The 21292-nt window shown below is 36.7% G+C and overlaps 3 protein-coding genes across 4 annotated transcripts; all 3 read left to right on the plus strand.

The window, feature by feature from the left end:
- The first annotated feature begins 2159 nt into the window (after positions 1-2159).
- Positions 2160-3944, plus strand: LOC145994104 (uncharacterized). Its single transcript, XM_083130191.1, has one exon. It carries the CDS (start codon positions 2160-2162, stop codon positions 3942-3944), a length of 1785 nt encoding a protein of 594 aa, XP_082986317.1.
- A 1074-nt stretch (positions 3945-5018) lies between these two features.
- Positions 5019-10046, plus strand: LOC145994105 (uncharacterized). Its single transcript, XM_083130192.1, has 3 exons — positions 5019-5662; positions 6122-6826; positions 9962-10046. The coding sequence occupies exons 1-3, from the start codon at positions 5019-5021 to the stop codon at positions 10044-10046; spliced, it is 1434 nt and encodes a 477-aa protein (XP_082986318.1).
- A 549-nt stretch (positions 10047-10595) lies between these two features.
- LOC145993911 (uncharacterized) lies at positions 10596-20956 on the plus strand. Of its 2 annotated transcripts, none has more exons than XM_083129823.1 (8): positions 10596-11120; positions 16838-17178; positions 17453-17659; positions 18087-18264; positions 18567-18742; positions 19398-19557; positions 19955-20082; positions 20621-20956. In XM_083129823.1, the coding sequence occupies exons 1-8, from the start codon at positions 11054-11056 to the stop codon at positions 20954-20956; spliced, it is 1593 nt and encodes a 530-aa protein (XP_082985949.1). In that variant the 5' UTR covers positions 10596-11053. The 2 variants fall into 2 exon arrangements, with proteins under 2 accessions (XP_082985949.1, XP_082985950.1); XM_083129824.1 differs by lacking the exon at positions 10596-11120 and adding an exon at positions 13212-13594.
- Positions 20957-21292: the final 336 nt, after the last annotated feature.

Below are 21292 nucleotides of genomic sequence, written 5' to 3' on the forward strand. Positions count from 1 at the left end.
AATATCCTGTGTTCTGCCTCTTCCCTACGACAGTCTCCTGCATCCAGACTTCATCTGGCGGCTTCAGTCGAAGGTACATTTCATACACTCTCAAAAGTACATCTTAGATTTTTCGTGTCGTTCCCTGTTTGCGAGAAAAAAAATAGTTGCCATGACTTACGACTTAACCCTCGCTTTTTTCACGACTTGTCGAGAAAATTTGCTTGGAACACATGAAGGTGGATGTTTTCATAAACGTCAAAGTGTTTTCAATGGCATGATGTCAGTAAGTTAATATAGAGCAGTTGGCTAGACGCTGCTATCCTTACTTTTCGTCAAGCACGAAAGTTCTCGGGTTCAAATCCCACCCTCTTCTCCCTTTTTGGCTGAACAGAGACCGTTGATATTAGAGCATTTCAAAAATTAATCCGATGCACACTTTTGCGCATTATTTCCCTTAGGAGCTGTTGATTTACAGAAATTAAGATTAACACTTTCTTTCTTTTAGCCATTCTTTATAAGTTGTGTTACCACCCACATTATGACTAATTCGCATATCACATACATGTATTCAGAATGCTGTATATAATGTTATTTAAGATATGTACTGTTTATACACTTCACTGATACCTAAAATATTTATTATTTCATATACTAACACACAATTACATTAAGCAGTGATGTAGTGCATTACTGTAACGAAGGGTAGAGTTTAATAAGTTCAAATTGCTAAGATTGGTTATGTTATGTCCGTTCCTTCGTAATGACTTTTGTTAATCCCCTCACGTCCATCTTCCGATGCGTCTAACAATAATAGTAAATCCCCAATTAACGTAAGTAAATGGCTATTTCGACCGAGCCGTTGCGACAAAAGCTACTAACAACTATTTATATAGTGAGTGATAAACAAAAATGCAAAACCTGAGAATGATCGTTAATTCGCTACTGCTTTGTATCCAAAATCCTTGTTCTATTTAAACAGAAAGTAATAGATCTAACAAACTTTCTACTAAATTCGCCATATTCAAAACAACCACCACATTAGCTCTACGTAACTTGATTCTGCGCATTCCACGTGGCACATGATTTCTTCCTATCATCGAAATAGCTTCCGAAAATGCTGGACATCTTACTCTTTCCTTTCACCTCGTGAAATACAGAGACCAACGTTAATATCCAAGCATGGTGGATAAACTGGACGCCCAACATTATACTCCTGAAAGAATCCTACCTCGATGGAGAATCGAACCCGTGAATCGTTAGAATCAAGCACGCTCTTTTCCAAGTGGCTTACATAAGTTGCCATTTTGATGAAGCCAATGCACACGTGATGTTATGCCTATAATTGCCTCATTAATATCTTTAAGTCTAAAAGTATTCAGCAAAAATTTGTAAACGCTGAAAGGGAAGAATTTTGAACATTGTTATTGGTGTTTTATTTTGTCTCATCTTGTAAATGGTGTGTAAGTGCCGTGTTTTGAACAAACATTCGCTTAGTTACGAAATATTTTCATGTTCGTTGAAGGTAGAATTTCGAAAGCAAAAATGAAGCAGTTGAACCAGCATCCAGTTGCCAATAAACTTCAACCTTTCCAAAGACTGTAAAAAAGGAAGAGAGAGTGGGGGGGGAGATATTAAACTGCTGAAATACAAATTATGTGTCAAATTAAGACAATGGAAAATCTTACGAGTCCACATTAACGAACTACAAACTATGAAAAACCTATTTTTTTGGTGGAAAATGTCATTGGTCATAAAGTCATTTTCGAAATATGAACCTGATATTTCTTTATTATGAAGTGGGAATGTGGCAATATATTATCCCTCAGCAAGGAAAATTTATGTAAGCTCCCCCTATCCTTCCACTTATTCAATGGCTATTGTTAGATATTATGTGAGTTGGCACCTGGCAATATTGTTTACTCTGTTTTCCGGGCAATAGCCTGTGCAGTATTTTGCTTGTTCTATGCTGTGCTATATTACTGTCATCCCGCGCAGAAAAAGTATGAAGATTGTCATGTTTTTTACTGTGTTCTGTACATGTTCTTGAGAATATAGTCAAAAGGATATTAGCAGCGAGTCTTTTATTTCTCGATCCAACATTTATTGGCGACCGTGACAGGACCTGTCTTTTCTTTCTGTGTTGGACCGGAGAAGAAGTAAGTGCAAATATCGGAAAAATGTCAACGGACATTGATCGTCTCAAGAAAAGCCGTGCAGTGGCTAGGTCAGCTTTTACACGTGTTTCGGAGAAGATTGCAAATGAGTTAGCGATGCAAACTCCGGACAGGAATGTTATTCATGCAAATATCCAGTTGCTTGAAAATAAGGCAAGTGATCTGCATGCGGCTGACATAACTGTTTTTGATTTGATGTTGGAATCTGGTGCTAGTGAAAATGAGTTAGGGAAAGAACAGTCAGTGTCGGATGATTATCAGTGTTTGTTCAACAAGCGACGTATTGAAGTGTCGAACTTTTTGAAGTTGTCGGAAGGAAACTGCTGTCAAGGCGAGTCGTTTTCGGAAGTAAAGAATCGAAGATTCAAGTTACCTAAAATCAAACTGAAGAAGTTTGGAGGGGACTTGAAAAAGTGGTTACATTTTTGGGGACAATTCAAGAAGATCGATGTAGATGATACAATTCCTGCAGAGGACAAGTTTCAGTATTTGATACAAGCGACAATTGAAGGTTCTCGTGCGCGCCAGCTTGTGAACAGTTTTCCACCAACAAAAGAAAATTACCCGAAAGTTGTGCAGTCCATGAAATCACGTTTTGGTCGCGATGATATGCTCGTGGAAGTGTACGTGCGTGAACTGCTAAAATTGGTGTTACAAAAGGTGTTGAACCGTCAAGAAAAAATTTGTTTGAGCACTTTGTATGACACACTGGAGTCCCAACTTAGAGCATTAGAATCGATGGGTGTTACCAGCGACAAATATGCAGCAATGCTGTTTCCATTGGTGGAGTCCAGTCTCCCAGAGGATTTGATGCGTGTGTGGCAGAGAAGAACATTGTCTGCTGCTGAGGAAAATAATGAGACAACACCGACCGGAAGACTGCAGTCCTTGATGTCATTCCTGCGAGCTGAAGTGGAAGGAGAAGAACGAATAAACCTTGCAGCAGCTGGGTTTGAATTGGATGGTGCAGCAGTGAAAGTTCGGAAGAAAAGGTGTTCTCCTCCGCGTCAGCCTATTGTCCCCAGTGCGACAGATTTGTTGAGTGTCAGTGGTGGTAGGGAGAAAAGTTGTGTGTTCTGTGGTGGTAAGCACAGTTCATATGATTGCTTTAAAGTCCAGAAAATGTCTCTCTCTGAAAGACAGAAGGTTCTAAAAGATAAAAAGCATTGTTTTGCATGTTTAAAATTTGGTCATTTTTCGAAGAAGTGCAAGGCCAATTTGAAATGTATTGTTTGCAAGAAAAAGCATGTTGTATTGATGTGTCCTAATATTTCAGACAAAGATAATGATTCTGACCATTATTCTGAAGGCAAAGAATCAAATGCTGAGGTAAACAATACACTGATAAACCAACTTGAAAATCCGCATGTATTCATGCAGACATTGGTAGTAGATTTGAATGGTAACTACAATAAGAGCAGGAATGTGAGAGTTCTTATTGACACAGGTTCACAAAAATCGTATATATGCAAATCTCTTGTAACAGATATGGGTTATAACTCAATTGGCAAACAAAGTTTGATACATTCGCTATTTGGTGGTACCATGTCTAGTCCTTGTAATCATAATGTTTATAATGTTAAGGTATGTAGCATTGAGAGAAAATATTCGTGCACATTTGATGTTCTTGATCAAGATACAATATGTGGTGAGATTCCTTATGTAACACCAGGTGTTTGGTTAAATGAGCTGAACAAAAGTCAAATAAGGTTAACAGATACTGGTAAGATGAAAGGTCCAATTGAAATTCAAAGAACAATTTTTGCAGACACTGACATTCAATGCTGAAGGAAGATATGAAGTACAGTTACCATGGAAGGAAGATTGTTCGCCTCTCCCCACCAATAAAGATCTAGCAGAAAAACGACTTTGGTCAACTACACAGAAGTTGAAACAAGAACATCTGTTGCAGAGTTACGATGGAGTGCTACAAGAATGGTTGTCCGAGGGAGTCATTGAGGTGGTTCCAGAGGATGAAACAGAGAATTTTGGCCATTACTTACCCCATTGACATGTAGTGAAAGAGAGCAGTAACACGACAAAAATTAGACCAGTGTTTGATGCTTCTGCTAAAGTAAAAGGACAACCGTCTTTGAACCAATGTTTAGAACCTGGACCCAACTTGATTGCTCTTATTGCTGATATTTTACTACATTTTCGGAAAGAAAAAATTGGAGTTATAGCAGATATTAAACGAGCTTTTTTACAAATTGCTGTACACCCTAAAGATAGAGACTACCTGAGATTTCTCCGGTGGCATGATATTAATACTGGAACGGTTCAAGAATTCAGACATACTCGTGTAGTGTTTGGTGTTACGAGCAGTCCATTTCTGTTGGGTGCTGTTATTGAACATCATTTGGATCAAGCATTGCAGAGTTGTCATTTCGGGAAGGAAGACTTAGCTTATACAGAAATAGTATTTTAAAATTACGAGGTTCCTTTTATGTGGACAATTGTGCCACCAGTGTAGACAATCACGAAAATCTCCATAAATTTATAAGAGAATCACGTGCAGTTATGGCTGAAGCAGGTTTTGACCTTAGAGGGTGGGAGTATTCAGTCCCTCAAAGGGTTGATGAGGACATTAGCCCAACTTCAGTGTTAGGACTCAGTTGGAATCCTCAAGCCGATACATTTACAGTTAATTTTGACATTGAAGATGTTGAGCTCAAGACAGTTTCGAAACGTGTGATATTATCTGTAGCACACCGTATATTTGATCCTATAGGTTTTACTTGTCCCGTGACTCTTCTACCAAAATTGTTACTTCAGTAGACTTGGGCAGAGGGGCTCGGATGGGATGAGCAAGTTAGTGAAGAAATAAGAACACAGTTTTTAAACTGGGTACGAGAATTGCCGATGTTGAAAGAGGTAAGGATACCCAGAAGTTTCATGGGCTGGGATTATGAATACAATGAACTTAACTCTATGAGCATTCACGTGTTCTGTGATGCTAGCAAAGTGGCATATGCATCAGCAGTTTTCATGAGGGTTGACACAAGGAGAGGTGTTAGCGTACAATTGATTGAGGCAAAGGCACGAGTGGCTCCAAAGAATAGTACAATTCCTCGGCTAGAATTGCTTGCCGCGATGGTGGGAGCAAGGCTAGCAACCAGGATTCGCGAACATTTGAATTTAAAAGATAACTCCATTATCTTTTGGACTGATTCTTCTACGGTGTTGACTTGGATTCGACGAGAAGGAGTTTGGGGAGTATTTGTTGGGAACAGAGTTAAAGAAATTAGAAAACTCTCTGATCCCAGTGCATGGAAATATGTACCCAGTGAAATGAATCCAGCTGATTTTCCTTCAAGAGGTTGTGATGCAAGGCAGTTGTTGAGATCCTTATGGTGGGAGGGACCTCATTGGTTGAAAGGGGATCCGTGTGAGTGGCCACCGATGGAGTTCCTTATCAACAAGGAGGAAGTTGACAGAGAAAGAAGGAACGTGCTACCTTCATCAACGATGCTTAGTATGAAAGCTCAAGATGCTGAGTCTAGATGGTATTACAGATATTTGTGTAACAATAACCAAGTGATTAGACTCATTGGATGGATCAAAAGATTTTTGTATAATACTAGAAATTCGAAGAATCATAGATCTGGAGATCTTGGTGTTCGCGAACTTCAGGAAGCAGAAAATGCAGTATTAAGACAAATACAACAAGAAGCATTCCGAGGAAAGAATGACAAATAACTTTCCTCTTTGTGCATATATGAGGGCAAGGACAAGATTATTCGTTTGAAAACCAAAATTATTGCCAGAGAAGATACTGAAAATTTCAGGCTTCCCATAGTTCTTCCAGCACAACATCCAGTCGTTAAATTGCTGATAATGTATTGGCACAAGAATGCATGTCATGCAGGTGTAAACATATTACTAAGTATTTTAAGAGAGAACTTCTGGATCCTTCGTGGTAGAAGAGTTGTACGTTCAGTGCTCTCAAAATGTGTTATTTGCAGGAGACACGCAGCCAAACCAATCCAAGCTCTTCCAGCACCATTGCCAGCTGATCGAGTTAGAGATGCTAATGTATTTGAAGTAACAGGTGTGGACTTCGCAGGACCTGTTTATCTTAAAGATGGCAAAAAGGCATGGATATGCCTTTTTACATGTGCAGTATATAGAGCCATTCACTTAGAGTTGGTTACTTCTCTATCAACTGGGATTTTTATCCAGGCTTTTAGACGATTCGTGTCAAGGAGAGGCAGACCCTCTGTAATCTACAGTGATAATGGTACCAATTTCAGAGGAACTGAGAATACATTTATGACACTCGATTGGAAGAAAGTTGAAGAATATTCCACAGCTCAGCGAATCCAGTGGAAGTTCATTCCACCCAGTGCAGCCTGGTGGGGTGGTTTTTGGGAGAGATTGGTTCGTGTCCTAAAGGGTCTGTTGAAAAGAACACTCGGAAAATCAGTTTTGTACTACGAACAAATGACAACAATCCTCTGTGACTGTGAAGCCATAATTAATTCACGCCCACTTACCTACATGTATGAAAGTGAGACAGAATTAGTTCCTCTAACACCTGCTATGTTCTTACAAGAAATCAGGGAGACGGGTGTACCTGATTGTGACCATGTGGATTCTATAATGCTCAACAATCGTCTCCGTTACTGTCAGAAGTTGAGACAAGATATCAGGCATCGTTTCAGGAATGAGTATCTTGGACAGTTCAATTCAATTCAAATTTTCTTTATTAAAGGGCGAGGTTCAGCCTGTGGCTGTTCTCCCACCTAACCCCGTTTGACATTTACCTAGTGTACATAAACAAAATCATAAAAAAGAGAAGAAAATACAATAAAAAATGGTTACAAGGAAAGAACAAAGATGAGATTTAAAAAAAACAACAAAAAAAACAACAAGACAACACGTAAAAAAAAAAGAGAGAAAAAACACATTCACGCACACACACACACATTAAAACACACATACTAAACATTTCTGAGCAGGACATTCACGCACGGATGTTGAGATTGATGTACATGATTATGGTAGTTTTGTGAGATACGATAGAACAACGCATACCTAAATATTACAATATAGTTGTAGATTTGTCAAGGATTGGATTGGATTGGCGAGGCTCGTATGTAATCTAAACTGTATTGTGTAGTGTTACTCGTGGGAGCTTGAACAGAGATATTGTTCATCTAACAGAAAATTATTTAGGTTATTCTTAAATTTGTTAGGACTGGGGAGGGAGGTAATGGAGGGCGGAAGTTCATTCCATGTTTTTGCCGCTGAAAGTGTAAAAGACGATTTGAAAATTTCCAGTGAGTGTTTGAAGAGTTCAAGTTTCGCTATTCCTCTTGTTTTGTAGTTGTGTATTTCCCTTCTGGTTTTTAGTTTCTCGAATAAATTTTCGGGAATTTTTTTGTGCAAAAGATTCTGTATAAAGCAACAGAAATGAAGTCTGCGACGTCTGTTCATGTTTAGCATTTTGTTATCGTTCAGGGTTGGAAGAATATGATCGAATTTTTTAATGTTATATACGAAGCGTAAACACGAATTTTGAACTTTTTGAATTTTGACTTTATTTCGAACAGACAAGTTTGCACCGTATACTATATCACAGTAGTCTAGAAGAGGGAGAATCAGTGTTTGCACAAGTTTCATTTTAATATTTGTATTTAAGTATTCATTAAATTTATAGAGGGATCTTAGTGCTGCGTAGGCTTTCTTAGTTTGCTCTTGAACATGAAGATCCCAGTTCAAGTGTTCGTCTAACATAACTCCTAAATTCTTTATACTTTTTGAATGTGGAATTTCGGATGTCTCTATTTTGACGCGTGGATTATTCGGGTTTATCATTGCGAGGCTATTCTTGGAACCCATGACGGTGAAAACAGACTTTTGAGGATTTATTTTCAGACCATTTGCATTACACCAGGTATTGATGGCTGCCAAATCTTTGTTAAGTAATGCTATTGCATAATCTGGTGATTTTGGTGGAAATGGGATTTGAATTTGGGTGTCATCTGCATAAAAGTGTACGGTACTATGCTCTATGTTGGTTTCTAAATCTGCTGTGAAGATTGTATATAGGAGAGGAGCTAGAATTGATCCTTGCGGAACGCCAGTTTCTAGCGGAAGCGTGTTCGATAGAGAGGGCGTGGCAGTTTTTAGGAACACGTTCTGTTGCCTGTTTGTCAAGTACGATCTGAACCATTTGAGTGCGGGGTGTGAAAAATTATAATATTTCAACTTGCTTAAGAGTAGGTCGTGATGAACCTTGTCAAAAGCCTTTGTCAGATCCAGTGAAACCAGAGCAACTGTCATACCCTTGTCCATCGAGCGAAATATATCATCCGTGACTTTTAGCAACGCCGTCGCCGTGCTGTGAGCAGGGCGGAAGCCCGATTGGCATTTCGGAAGGAGATTGAGGCTGTTCACATGATTTCTGACTTGATTGTAAACAATTTTTTCGGTGATCTTGGAAAGGGTGGGTAGTAGACTTATAGGACGAAGATCGTTTAAGGACGATGTTACTTTTTTCTTAGGTAGAGGGATCACGCGCGCTATTTTCCAGCTGATTGGATATTGTCCAGTCCGAAAGGAGAAATTTATTATATGTGTCAGGTGACTTAAGATAAACGGAAGTGATAGTTTGAGCATTTTTATTGTTATTCCATCATTGCCAGAGGCATTGGATCGTATATTATTTACTGCTTTAATTGTGTCATATTCACTGATTTCTTTAAGATGAAATTGTTGTGCACTTTCATTAAATATTTTGGAGTTAAAAAAATTGCTGGTTTTATTTAAGGCTGATTTCGAGCAGTCGGCCTCACGACAAATGTTTGAAAAATGTTCGTTTATTTTATCTACGTCTCGTATATCAGAGGGTATTTCATTATTAGTAGTTTTACTATACACTCCCCACGCCTTGAGTTTGCTCCACAGGTCTTTGTTGTTTTCATTAGATCGTAGGTGATGGTTAAAGAATGCTTTTTTCTCTTGTCGTTGCACCGTAGTTGTAAAGTTTCTTAGTTCCTTGTAATGTTCCCAGTTGTTGTTTGTCTTTTCGCGTTTATATTTTAATAAAGCTCTGTCGCGGAGTTTCATGAGTAATTTCGTGTTTTCGGATATCCACGGAACACTTTTATGCTTTACCGGTTTAGTGTGGAGAGGTGCATGTTTGTCAAAAAGGTGGATAATATTGGTAGATGTATACTGTACCTTATCTTCGATGTTGTCGTAGCTGTTAATTTGTGCCCAATCAATTTTTGCAGCATCATCATCAAATTTCTCCTTATTGAAATTTGAGAAATTACGGTATGTGACATAATGTTTTTCTCTTTTCGGTTTTTCAATGGCAAGGGTGACACTTACCATGCAGTGATCTGAGTTTCCGATAGGTACGGTTACATTTGATGAACGTACAATGGCAGGGTCATCTGTTATTACGACATCCAGGAGTGATTCGCTATTTTCCGTTATTCTAGTTGGTTTATTGATAATTTGCGTAAGGCCGACAGAATTAAGAATTGATCGAAAGTATTTTGTCTCCGGTTTGTGTGGCGAAAGAAAGTCTACGTTTGTATCTCCTAAAATAATCAATTTGTCAACACGCGGGAAAACTTCAGAGATTGCGGTTTCTAAACGTGATAATTTTGTGTAGGATATATTGGGTGCTTTGTTTATCCCGATTATTCCCAGGGTTGTGTTTCGAATCTTTATCGCTACGTTTATAATTTCAACTTCATCGTTATTTTCATAATTGGTGGATGTTGAAAGGACCTTGACATTTAAGTCTTCGCCATGATATAAGATAATACCACCTCCACCCTTCGTAGTCCTGTCTTTTTTGATGGCCGTGTAACCAGGGATAGCGAAAGAGGCCGTGGGCGCTTCTTCAGAGGACCAGCTCTCGGTGATTAGGAGGAAGTCGGGAGGGCACTCGCGTGTGATTGTTATTAGTTCCTCTAATTTTGTCCGCGACAGAGACCTGACGTTAGCCTGTGCGAGGGTGAGGAGGGGTGGTTGGTCTTTCCCTGAAAGGCGATGACCAGGGGGGAGGGAACCGTTTCTTGCGGTTTCGTCACGTGATGTCGTTGACATGGAAGGCATTTTTGCAGAGAGGAACGGACAGGGGTACCATTTGTTGAGATTGGGACCAGGATGGGTAACTGTTTTTATCAAGGCAGTCGGGTGTTTTTCTTTTTAAAAACGACATAAAAACATTGAATACTATTTGGTGTTTTAAAAATAGATCACGCTGGAGGGATGAAAAGAAGAGAGTGTACGAGTACTTACATGCTGTCTCCTTGTAAAAACTAGCCTCGCCAAACCTCACACAGTTAGAAGTTAACATCTTCACATTTTTAAGCACTTTCTTACTGGCCATAAACAGAGCATGTGGGTCTGTCAGGGTACACAGAAAAAACTGGTTTGTTTGGAATTACCAAAAAAGTTTGGTTGAGTTGTTTGGTTATGCTTTTTGTTTCCGATAACCAAATGTTACTTGTAATTACTAAAGCATTTTGTTTAAGAATACAAAAAAATTTGGTTAGACGAAATATGGTACTCGTAAACAAAATTATACACATTTAAGTGAAGAGAAACAAAACGTTTGGTTAAATTTACAATAACTAGATAACATTTACCATTACGCACACGCTAAAAGTATACGTCTGTTATGGCGTACGCACGTTCAAAAACACAAACCGCTGTATCTGAACGATCGCACGGTGAATTTCAGCAAGAATTTCAGTGAATTTTGTGCGTCAGGACTGTTCTCAGCGCATGCGCAAAACACGAGTGCGAGTGACCACAAGGCAAAGACAGTCTTTGTCTAGGCTAGGTCATTTCTTTAGGATTTTGGTGGTCGAGCTCGTCGGACTGAAAATACGGACCACGGAACAGAAGAAATATTTTTCCCCCTCATAATGGATGATGTTGTGAAGTCGAGATTAGAAAGTTCGGGCTTGGCTCCACTTATCGAGATTTTCCGAGGTAAGTGAATAATTATATTAATAATTTAAGGTAAAATTCAAGTTTCAGGCTAATTATATTTCTTTTCTTTTTTCTTTTCTTCGTTGCCACGTGGTGGTAGTGGTTGGACAAAAAGGAACTTCTGAGTATTAACTACGTTCATTATAGTAGAGCGAGTTGAATATATATTTATGTATATATGCACAGTTATTTGTAATTTTCATCCACCTAACGAAAGTAGCACTTTTTCGTATTCACATAACCTTATTTAGGCAAGTTCATAGCCATTATGTGCTGTACACCTATACCAGGAAATGTACTCCATCTAGTGTGAAAGCATTTACATATTTGGCTTTATGTGATCAAAATTAATGTTATCATCATCCACGAGTTCACAATGTATCTAATATTTATGAAGATGGCGTCTTTTTCAAACAAGGCTATGTTGTAAGAACGGCCCTAGAGGCCGAAACACGCCCGCTCCAATAAAGGCGATTTTATTATTATTATTATTATTTAGTATTCTCAAGCATTTACACCAATATGCATCTGGCATAAAATTATTATGATAGAGAGCAAATTTCGAGATAGATTATTTTGTTTGTGTGCAGCATGCGTGTTTGTACTATTGCAAGATAGTTGCCACATGGTTTAAAGTGCCCCTAGGTCTAGACTTCTATCTTTGCAATTTAAGTTTTCTGCAACTTCCATCCAAATGCAAATTACAGAAAATTAGAACAGTTTATTTGAAGAAAATGTGTTACTTTCATGAGATTTTATTTCACGAGGGGATACTGCATGTAGCACGTGCCTTAAATCTTTTTTTTTTTTGTAGTCTTTAATATTATCAAAAATGATGATTACACAGCAAGTTTCAATTAATAAATTTTTAGTTGAAACTGTATGTGTTGTGTGATAATTTACCATTCAAAATTAGTATTGGTGAAAATTGAAATTCTTGGACATGTTACGGTGCTGCAGCCTGTAAATGAAAAAAGCATTTCTGCAGAATATTATGTAAAGTAAGGAACTTTTACTAAATTATGGCTAATATTTCACTCAATCAATTGATTTCAAAGTTAAGTAACTAGCTGGAAAATGTAAAAATCAAGATTAATATGAGAGAGCTATTGAAACCTGACTAACATACTCAACTACAGAAATTTCCCACTCATTATTTTTTTAGAAAGGTGCTAATGGATTATTTTTTTGGTAGAGGTACCAAAAGAGAAATTTCATACAAGGTAGACATGAAAAATAATGTGACTTTCTGAAAATAGAACAAAATGTAGTTTTACCACCTGATGAAGCCTGTTACTCTGTGTTAATAATTCTGAGTGACTATTTTCACCAGGTGGTGAAGCTACCTTTTGAGTTATTTTCACAAGATTTTAAACTATGTGCATGATCTACAACCTGGCGTGGCCTGCTACATCGATGTGTGTATTCTTTGGTTGCTGATGTGTACAAAGCTTACGTCTGTGTGCAATTATTTTCGTGCAGGAAACAAAGTACTTTTTTTTCTGCATGCCATGGAGTTGGGAAAATACCACACAATGGACTGGTGCTGCCAATATGTCACATGAGTATGAGGGGCTATTATGTTCCCAATTGCTTTCATTGTTAGGTTAGGCAGGTCAGGTTTAGTGCTATTAGCATTAAAATTACTTCTGTAAATACTTGGGTATGACTTGAGATGACCGGACCCCTCTCCGATTTTCTTCATATTTGACATACTCATTAATTGAGGCATCCTAATCATGAATCTAAAGTTAAAATTTGTCGGAAACGTCTAGAAATTGCAAAATAAGCAAATCAATTTTCGCAACCGGACCGCTCTCAGATTTTTATAGTACTGCTCATACTTACTGAACCATTGGCGCGTGGTTAGGTTAGTTTCGGTTAGGTTAGGCAAACATAGTTAAAATTTGGTGTTGTGATAGTATCAGGAATTTGGTTGTGAAACAAATAAAATCACGAAAATCGACAGTTTCCATTCCGAAAACTAACTCCTTATTTTAGCTTATTTTGCAATTTCTAGATGTTTCCGACAAATTTTAACTTCAGATTCGTGATTAGGAAGCCTCAATTAGTGAGTATCCCAAATATGAAGAAAATCGGAGAGGGGTCCGGTCATCTCAAGTCGTTCCAATACTTGTGTACGAAGCTTACGTATGTGTGCAATTATTTTCGTGCAGTAGATAAGTATTTTTTTTCTGTATGCCATGGAGTTGGGAAAATACCGCACAATGGACTGGTGCTGCCAATGTGTCACATGAGGGTGAGGGGGTATTACGTTTTAAATGCTTTCATTGTTAGGTTAGGCAGGTAAGGAATAGTGCTATTAGCATTAGAATTACTTAGATAAATACTTGTGTACGAAGCTTACGTCTGTGTGCAATTATTTTCATGCAGGAGACAAATATTTTCTTTTGTTTGACATGGAGTTGGGAAAATACCACATGATGGACTGGTGCTGCCAATATGTCACATGAGTATGAAGGATATTACATTCCTAAATGCTTTCGTTGTTAGGTTAGGCAGGTCAGGTTTAGTGATATTAGCATTCAAATTACTTCTGTAAATACTTCCCATCATGTGATCATGTAATTCCCGGTCTTCAGCACTTTCTGCTATTCTCACTACGTGGTCACAGTAGTAGCAACACCCATTTTTAATTTAAAATACCTTTTTAGCAGTAAGTTATCAACACTGCAAATGAATATAGTAAAATGAGATAGGACAATATTGTGGTATGATTCAGGTAAATATTTTCCTGGTTAATATAGCCACATACGCTGTTCTCATTCCCTTGTGAAAATAGACCCACATGCTATTTTCACCACCTAGTGAAGATAGTCATAATGCTATTCTCACCATCTGGTGAAAATAGTCAAGGCCTAAATAATTACATTGACATTTTATTTTAATAATATTTTACTGTCTCTTTTGAGTGATTTAATGAAAGTTTTTGAGAATGTGTGAAATTTTTATTTAAGAACCTGAGTACATCCATTGATGCAAGCACTGATTTCTGTTCTTCTCACCACCTGGTGAATGAAAACGTTCATTTTTAAATGAGATACAGATTGCCTTGTATGAGATTTTTTGTTAATATTGACCACAACTACCTTCATCAGGTGATGAAGTGCTGAAGATAGTGCTGAAACCAGGAATTGCATTGTCACATGTTGGAAGTATTTACAGAAGTAATTTTAATGCTAACAGCCCTAAACCAGAATTATTAACGTACCCCTTCAATCGTATGTCATGTGACACTTGCAGTAGCAGTACAAATTGTCGTTTGTTTTTTTAACAAAAATGCATCTCAAGCAAAGAGTATTGTGCAGAACCCAGTATTCTTTAACATGAATCATAATATAGTTCCAAAAGAGCATGGTTTGAAATTCTGAAAATAAAAGCATCTAGATTTAAACCTTTTGCACATATGATTGTGGAATTTCTGGTGAAAAATACAACCACAAATCAACTGTGATTGCATATTCAAAGTTGACTTACGCATTAATTTTCTAAATCACTTTAAGTGTAAAATTCTGGAGTCTCTCACTGGATTAGTAATTATGTTTTCTCCATTTGTCTGTGAGTGGGGATTTATTTTTGTACAAAGGTTAATGCAAGTCTCACAAGGCACTTAGGTCTGTCCTCACTTCCTTCCTTCTAGCTTCCTTACTTAAGGATCGTTGAATTGTTAAACCACACACTTAAGGTTCTGTGTAAATAATTTAACTTATAGATCCATGGTAGTGAGAGAAATAGCATGTAACTACATGATGAAAATAATTTTCCTGCAAAAACAGTTTCTGCTATTCTAACAATCTGATGAGGTACTTACTTGTGTTCATTTCTGAGATATACATTTTCGTAACAGAATGAGTTTCTGCATTTTGAATATTGTTGTGAAGTTCATGTAATTAATTTGACTAGTCCATATTGGGGAATATATTTCAAAACTGTATGGAGAAGGAATTCATTAGAATATGCAGCCTCTGTTGTAATGTAAGAGTACTGAAACTTTATACTAGTGTGTCCGTTAACTGCTATCAGTGGTACATCAACTTGAAATATTATGCACTCATTGACTGCTACGAACTACATGTGCAGCATTTTTCAACAGAGCCAACATTATTCTCTTATTAGTTTTGGAGAAAACATTACTTTTCACTTTATTCAACAGTTATTAGCATCTAAACTTGTGCAGTGGTATATAGTTTGTTCAGTTGCCATTGTTTTAAGGATCATGTGAGGACCCCCTCCCCTTCCCCCCTCTTGCTGCCTTTGCGAACTGAGGGCGTAAAAATATTTTATGATAGTTTCCAGTCTGAGGTGGATCGGCAAGTGAGCAAGTGAGACTGGCTAAACTCTCAGATTATATTTCATCTTAATTTGCACTGGTTGTTAGATTAAGCAGTCAAATTCTATGCATCTCTTAAAAAATAATTTCAGGCAAAAATAAATATGGTATGTAGGTTAGGCAGGTTCAAGAATCTCTCAACCTAATTGAAATAATTATTACTTAAGGTTCTGTGTAGATCCATGGCAGTGAATGAAGTAACTATGTGATGAAAATAATTTTCCTGCGGAAACTCTTTCTGCTATTCTAACCATCTGGTAAAGTACTTGCCTTTCTGAAATGAAATTTTATTTTCTAAAAGTAGACAAAATTCCTCCCTGCATCAGAAAATATGTTGAGAACAGAGCTGAGTACATGCACATTTTTAATTAAGAAATTTGAAAAGCAATAATATGTAAATTGCAATGTTCTACACATATTTAACTTGTTCATAGCTCTATACTTGTCCAAATCACAATAGGAATGTTATATATAGGTGTGCATAGCCATCACGCAGCAATCATTCCTTAATTTGCATAATATATACAGAAGTGATTATTTGCACTGTAGAGCGATTCCATGTGGTGTCACATGGAACTAATAACAAAATAAATTTACAGGGAATGAATTATTCCTTAAAGGAAAAGATAGGACTTAAGATACCATTTTCTTGTAGCAACTATATTTACCCTCTAAATAAGTTTTCCTGTAATTTAAGATATTCCATAATATTTGCGTTGAAATTTATAATTTGCTGTTACGCATAATCAGAGAACTTGCATGTTTGTACAGTAATATATTTCTGTGAATTAATTAACTTTCCAAATAAGACTTTGTTCAAAATATTGCAATATTCATGTCCTGCACCATATTCGTGAGGTCTAAGGTGTCATGCTTTGGGCTCCAGCTATGAGATGCATGCAGGTTCGAATCCTGGTTTAAAGCATAACTTTTCTCTTGAGGTTTCTGTCTGTGTGTCATTAGGAAACTGGGGAATTACAAATGAATAATGTAACCTGGTGAAAGAAACTTTACCTCGACAGGTGGGAGTAAAGCCAACAGTATGTATGTAGGCATAGGTCCTTATGGTCTGTTGTGCCATGGGTTAATTTTATTAAAATTTTCATACTATTCACTGAGTGCAAGAACCAAAACTAATAATGGATAGTTTTGTCTCAGTAAAATGTGAGGGTCGAAAGTAAAATTCCTGGAAAAAATAGTTTCCGACATAAAATTAACTAACTGCAAGAGACAATTTACTTAAAATAGCTAAAATATTTTTGCACATTTGAACTTACACTTCAAACCTGTTGGTAAATGATACTTCAATAGTTATTAACACACCAGTGTAATGTAGACCTATTTTTGAATTTTTTTTTAATTTCAGAAGAAGAAATTGATGATGAGGCATTTAATGTCCTCACAGAAGAGTTGATTGGCAAGTTAATCCCCAAAATTGGAACAAGAGCAAAGTTTCTTACAAAGTGGAGAGAATTCAGAGGAATAGATAATTATGTAACATGCAGTGTGATGGATGATGGCTCAGTGTCCTTTACAGACTCAAACATAAATCTCGAGCATGATCCACTAGAAATTACTTCAGATAATGATAATTCCTTACAGAAGGAAGAAGTATCTGAACCATGCAGAAAAAGGCAACCTACTGTTTTGAACATTAATGATGATGCACAACAGCCGCTCTGTAAAATAATGAAGTTATCAGACTTTGTAAGTTTTATGCCCAAAATTTAATTATGTAATCTTCGTATGTGAATATTGGGGAAACTTCTTAGGTTACATGCATGTGCAGACTAAAGTTTCACATTCAGGAAAATCTCAATCTGTCTATCTCTCTCTCTCTCTCTCTCTCTCTCTCTGTGTGTGTGTGTGTGTGTGTTACTGTGAATAGTTCAAGATCTTGAAGATGACAATGCTTGCATGCTCTCCTCCCACAAACAAACCTACAAATGACTCACTAATATGGTGCTTTTCCATGTTGCAGATATTGGAAGAATTTCTGAATGAGAAACTGCATGGGAAAAAAATTCTTATCGATTACCAGAAGAATGGTCGCCTGAGTGCACAAAATAGGCGACAACTAGTGTCACTGATTGTCGACCATTTCCTACAAATAAATACCCATTTATCGAACGAGGTATTCCTGGATTTGAGTATCAAAATTACAGAGGTTTTTCCAACAGAGCAAAAGGTAAGACACAGGATGAAGTTAAATCTTTACGTTGCTAGATTAAATGAGATTACTTTTTTGTATATGAAATGCTACTGAATTGTAAGTAAAGGCTGATTTTGAGTGACTAAGGTACAAATATGTTTTGTTTGTTTATTCAAGTATAATTCCAATCTGACTGAACCATTCTAGTGCTGTTAAAAGTATTTTTATTTTTTTAAATAAAAAATAACATGTTGTACTTAGTCACTATGTACATATGTCTAATTGAACTAGCATAGTGAGGTTTCTTTGAACTTAAGCCAAACTAATGTCTATTAGATATGTATAGATGTATAAGACATTATACATCTTAATATATTTTCACGAAATTGTTTTAGACATTCAATGTTCATATTTATTGATTCTAGTTAACTTGTGTGTTTGACAGAACTTAAATGTTTTGCAGGAAATTTATTACATAGAACCAAAGGCTCAAGGACCAGATCAGAAAATTTCGAAAGGAAAACTTGTGGATCGATACCGAAATACCAGGAGAACATTACGTAGAAGTGGTGTAATAGGTGCTGTGAGACAGCGTAACCAACATATACCGGACACCAGTTCTGTGGAAGATGGTTTGACAGGTAAGCTGGATAATTGAATATACTGTAAATGCCACTGTAGAAGTTCTTAAATTATGTGAATGTCAGTATTACAGTTTTTTTATGGTAGGCTTATTCTTGTGCACTATTGTACCGGGTTCGGTACCCGGTGGAGGCTCATGGTGGTTCGGATCCCACTTTAAACTGTAGGTTCAGTCCCAGTTATCCTTACTGTGCATAAAGTGGACTTAAAACACCAAATCAATCAATCTTGTGTACTATTCTAGTAACTTCTAGAGTTTGTTGTTAACCTCAATATTGTGTATATTTCCATTACCTTCCAGATTATGATGAAAACACTGACAGCAAAGCATGGCTTCAATACAATGTTGAGCCATGGAATGATGTGATTGAACACTGGAAGAAGACATTCAAATTTCGTTCCAGGCAAGAGAGTAAAACTGTACAGGAAGTGTTATCATTGTGGCCAGCATTGAAACAACCTCTAGGCTACACACTGGTAAGCATATCTCAGACATCATTGTTCTTTCATTAGTTGAATTGTTGGTGGCTGCTGATTCAAAGTGAACTTCTAGCACCATGGCTACGCTGTAGAGATCATATTCCTTGCCTTTTTAAGGGATGGGAAGGGGTGACATTAGTCTCAATCACATTTATGAAGTGCACTTATGTCATTCATTTCATGGGGCATTTCGAGAAAGCATATGCAGTCAATGGTATGTAAACGACTAACGTAAGAATGTGAAAACTCCAAAAAAAAAATTGGTCACATAAAAACACTTCCTTTCAGAGGATACCTAACTTAAATTTACACCATGTCAAACCCTGTACATTTAGATTACACTTTGCTGTGACTCTTTTACACAAATGTTTTGCCACTTCAACGCCCTTTTCACAACACAATGTTTATACTCGGAGATCCTCTCTATCAAACTACAGCAGCCATTAAAGAGGGGGGGGGACAAACTATATTGTCACATGTTAATGAACTCTGCTACAGTGTGTTTGGGTAGTTCAGATTCTGCATTAAACTGTAGGTCCAGCTCTGATTAGCCTACCTGTGCATAAAGAGAGCACAAATAGTGACTTTAGATAGGTAGATAAGACTTTGTATGAAGATGAGACATTGTATTAATGTTTTTTAATTTTCACAGATTGATCTAGACTTCAAGAGAATTTTTCCCAATCACAGACCATTATTTGCAGAATGGGAGTCTATATCTAAGAAGCTGACAAACTTAATGGTTGACAGGCTCAAAGATGATGCATCAGTAGAACTTTTAAGTGTCTTAGACGATGAATCTGCTACAAGAGGTAATAACTTCATGATTTATTTTCCTTGCTATTATGCAATGTAGATTTTTAAAATTTATTTTAGGCTTAAATATTAACTTTCATCAAATACTTAGTTCCCCTTCATTCATGGAGATTATATCATATGAAAGTTATAGCAACCAGTGTGTAATATGTGGACATATTTTGATAATGTAGCCTCTTGTAACTTTCCTTCAATGTACATATTAATTGTTGATTGTCACTTGAAAACACCAAGAATCAAATAATTTGCACTCAACTTGCACTGCAGATTTTTTCTTTCAAACTCGAAAATTATTTTCTTTTTTTAAAAGAAGTATTTGCCACGTACAGCAATGGATGAGAAAAATAACCTCTGTCAATAGGATAAATTGTAATGCCAACAATATTTTTTCAGATACTAAAGCAGCTATAATACTGATTTTGCTGAGTCAGTTGTGCCGTTCAACTACCCAGATAAGGCATAAGAAAACTTGGAAACCAACTGTGAAGGAGTCTCAGGATAGCTTTGTCTGTCACATAAAGGTAACTATTAAGGCTTAATAACTTATAAACTAATTATTTCAGGCCATGCTTGAATTGCAGATATATTAAGTAAATATGACATCAAGAATAAATACATGTAGATTTTGTTATTGTAAATATTTCAAATTTCAGCATTTGGATTTTTTAATAATATATGGTAAATTGGAGATATTGAGGCATGTTAAAAAGTTTTAGGATAGTTAATGTACCAAGCTGTTTAATGCAAATGTCTCATATTAAGCCTGCTTTACAAGTTTATATATGTTTATGTATGTATTTATAACTTTATCTCTGATATTTCAAAATATACTTACCAAGCTTATGCTATGCTTATGGAAACAGATGCAGGTAGTATTTTAGGTGGATCATTAGGTATGCAGAGTGTATTTGTTGTTAACTTGCATAATTAATATTTTCAATAATTCATTTCATAACTTGAAAGCCAAGGGAATTATGTTTAAGCAATAATTTTGTTTTCTTTTACTTGTGTTGATCCTCCCAGCTGTATTAATTTGCCAAAAAAAAATTTAATTTGTAGGGAATTGGAGATGTTGAGCAATTCATTGAAGACAAGAATAGGAAATTGGCCTCATATGGTCTCACAAGACAACCGCTTGTGATTTTGGTGGGACCTTCTTTGAGAAGCATTACTGCTTCATATGCAATAATCAATAGTACTTGGTACTTGTTTGATAGCGTGCTGAAGGCAGTAGACATCTGCTTCAAGAGTTTCTTCACTCTGAATGCCGAATACCCAAGAGAGGGAGAACACTTGTGGCTTCTGCTTCAAAAATGTGTGTACAACATTTCTACAAAATCTGACAAGCACATTATGTCGGTGAACACTTTACTGATTGACCTCATTGGATTGTGATTTCTTGTTATGAATGCTCTTTTTTAATGAGAACTTACTTGCAATGTTAGTAATATAGTGAAATATATTAAGCCTAAACCTAGATGTAAGGGTAGACTGTTGTCATATGTAACAAATTCAGATTTGTGTGTTTTACCATATAGTACAAAATGGTGTTGTGTTATATTTGTAACAACCATTATCCAAATTTTTCAGCACTAATATTGCACTTAAAATTTCAGCACATGATATCTTCAAATGGTGTATTCAAATGTCGTGATGATGGTTGTTTACGAGACTTCATTGGCATAAAATCATTTAGGAAACACCACAGGAGAACACATCATGCAGGTTGTG

Source organism: Lepisma saccharinum, chromosome 10 (assembly GCF_977018435.1).
Source record: "Lepisma saccharinum chromosome 10, izLepSacc3.1, whole genome shotgun sequence".
In the NCBI taxonomy this organism is placed as follows: Eukaryota; Metazoa; Arthropoda; class Insecta; order Zygentoma; family Lepismatidae; genus Lepisma; species Lepisma saccharinum.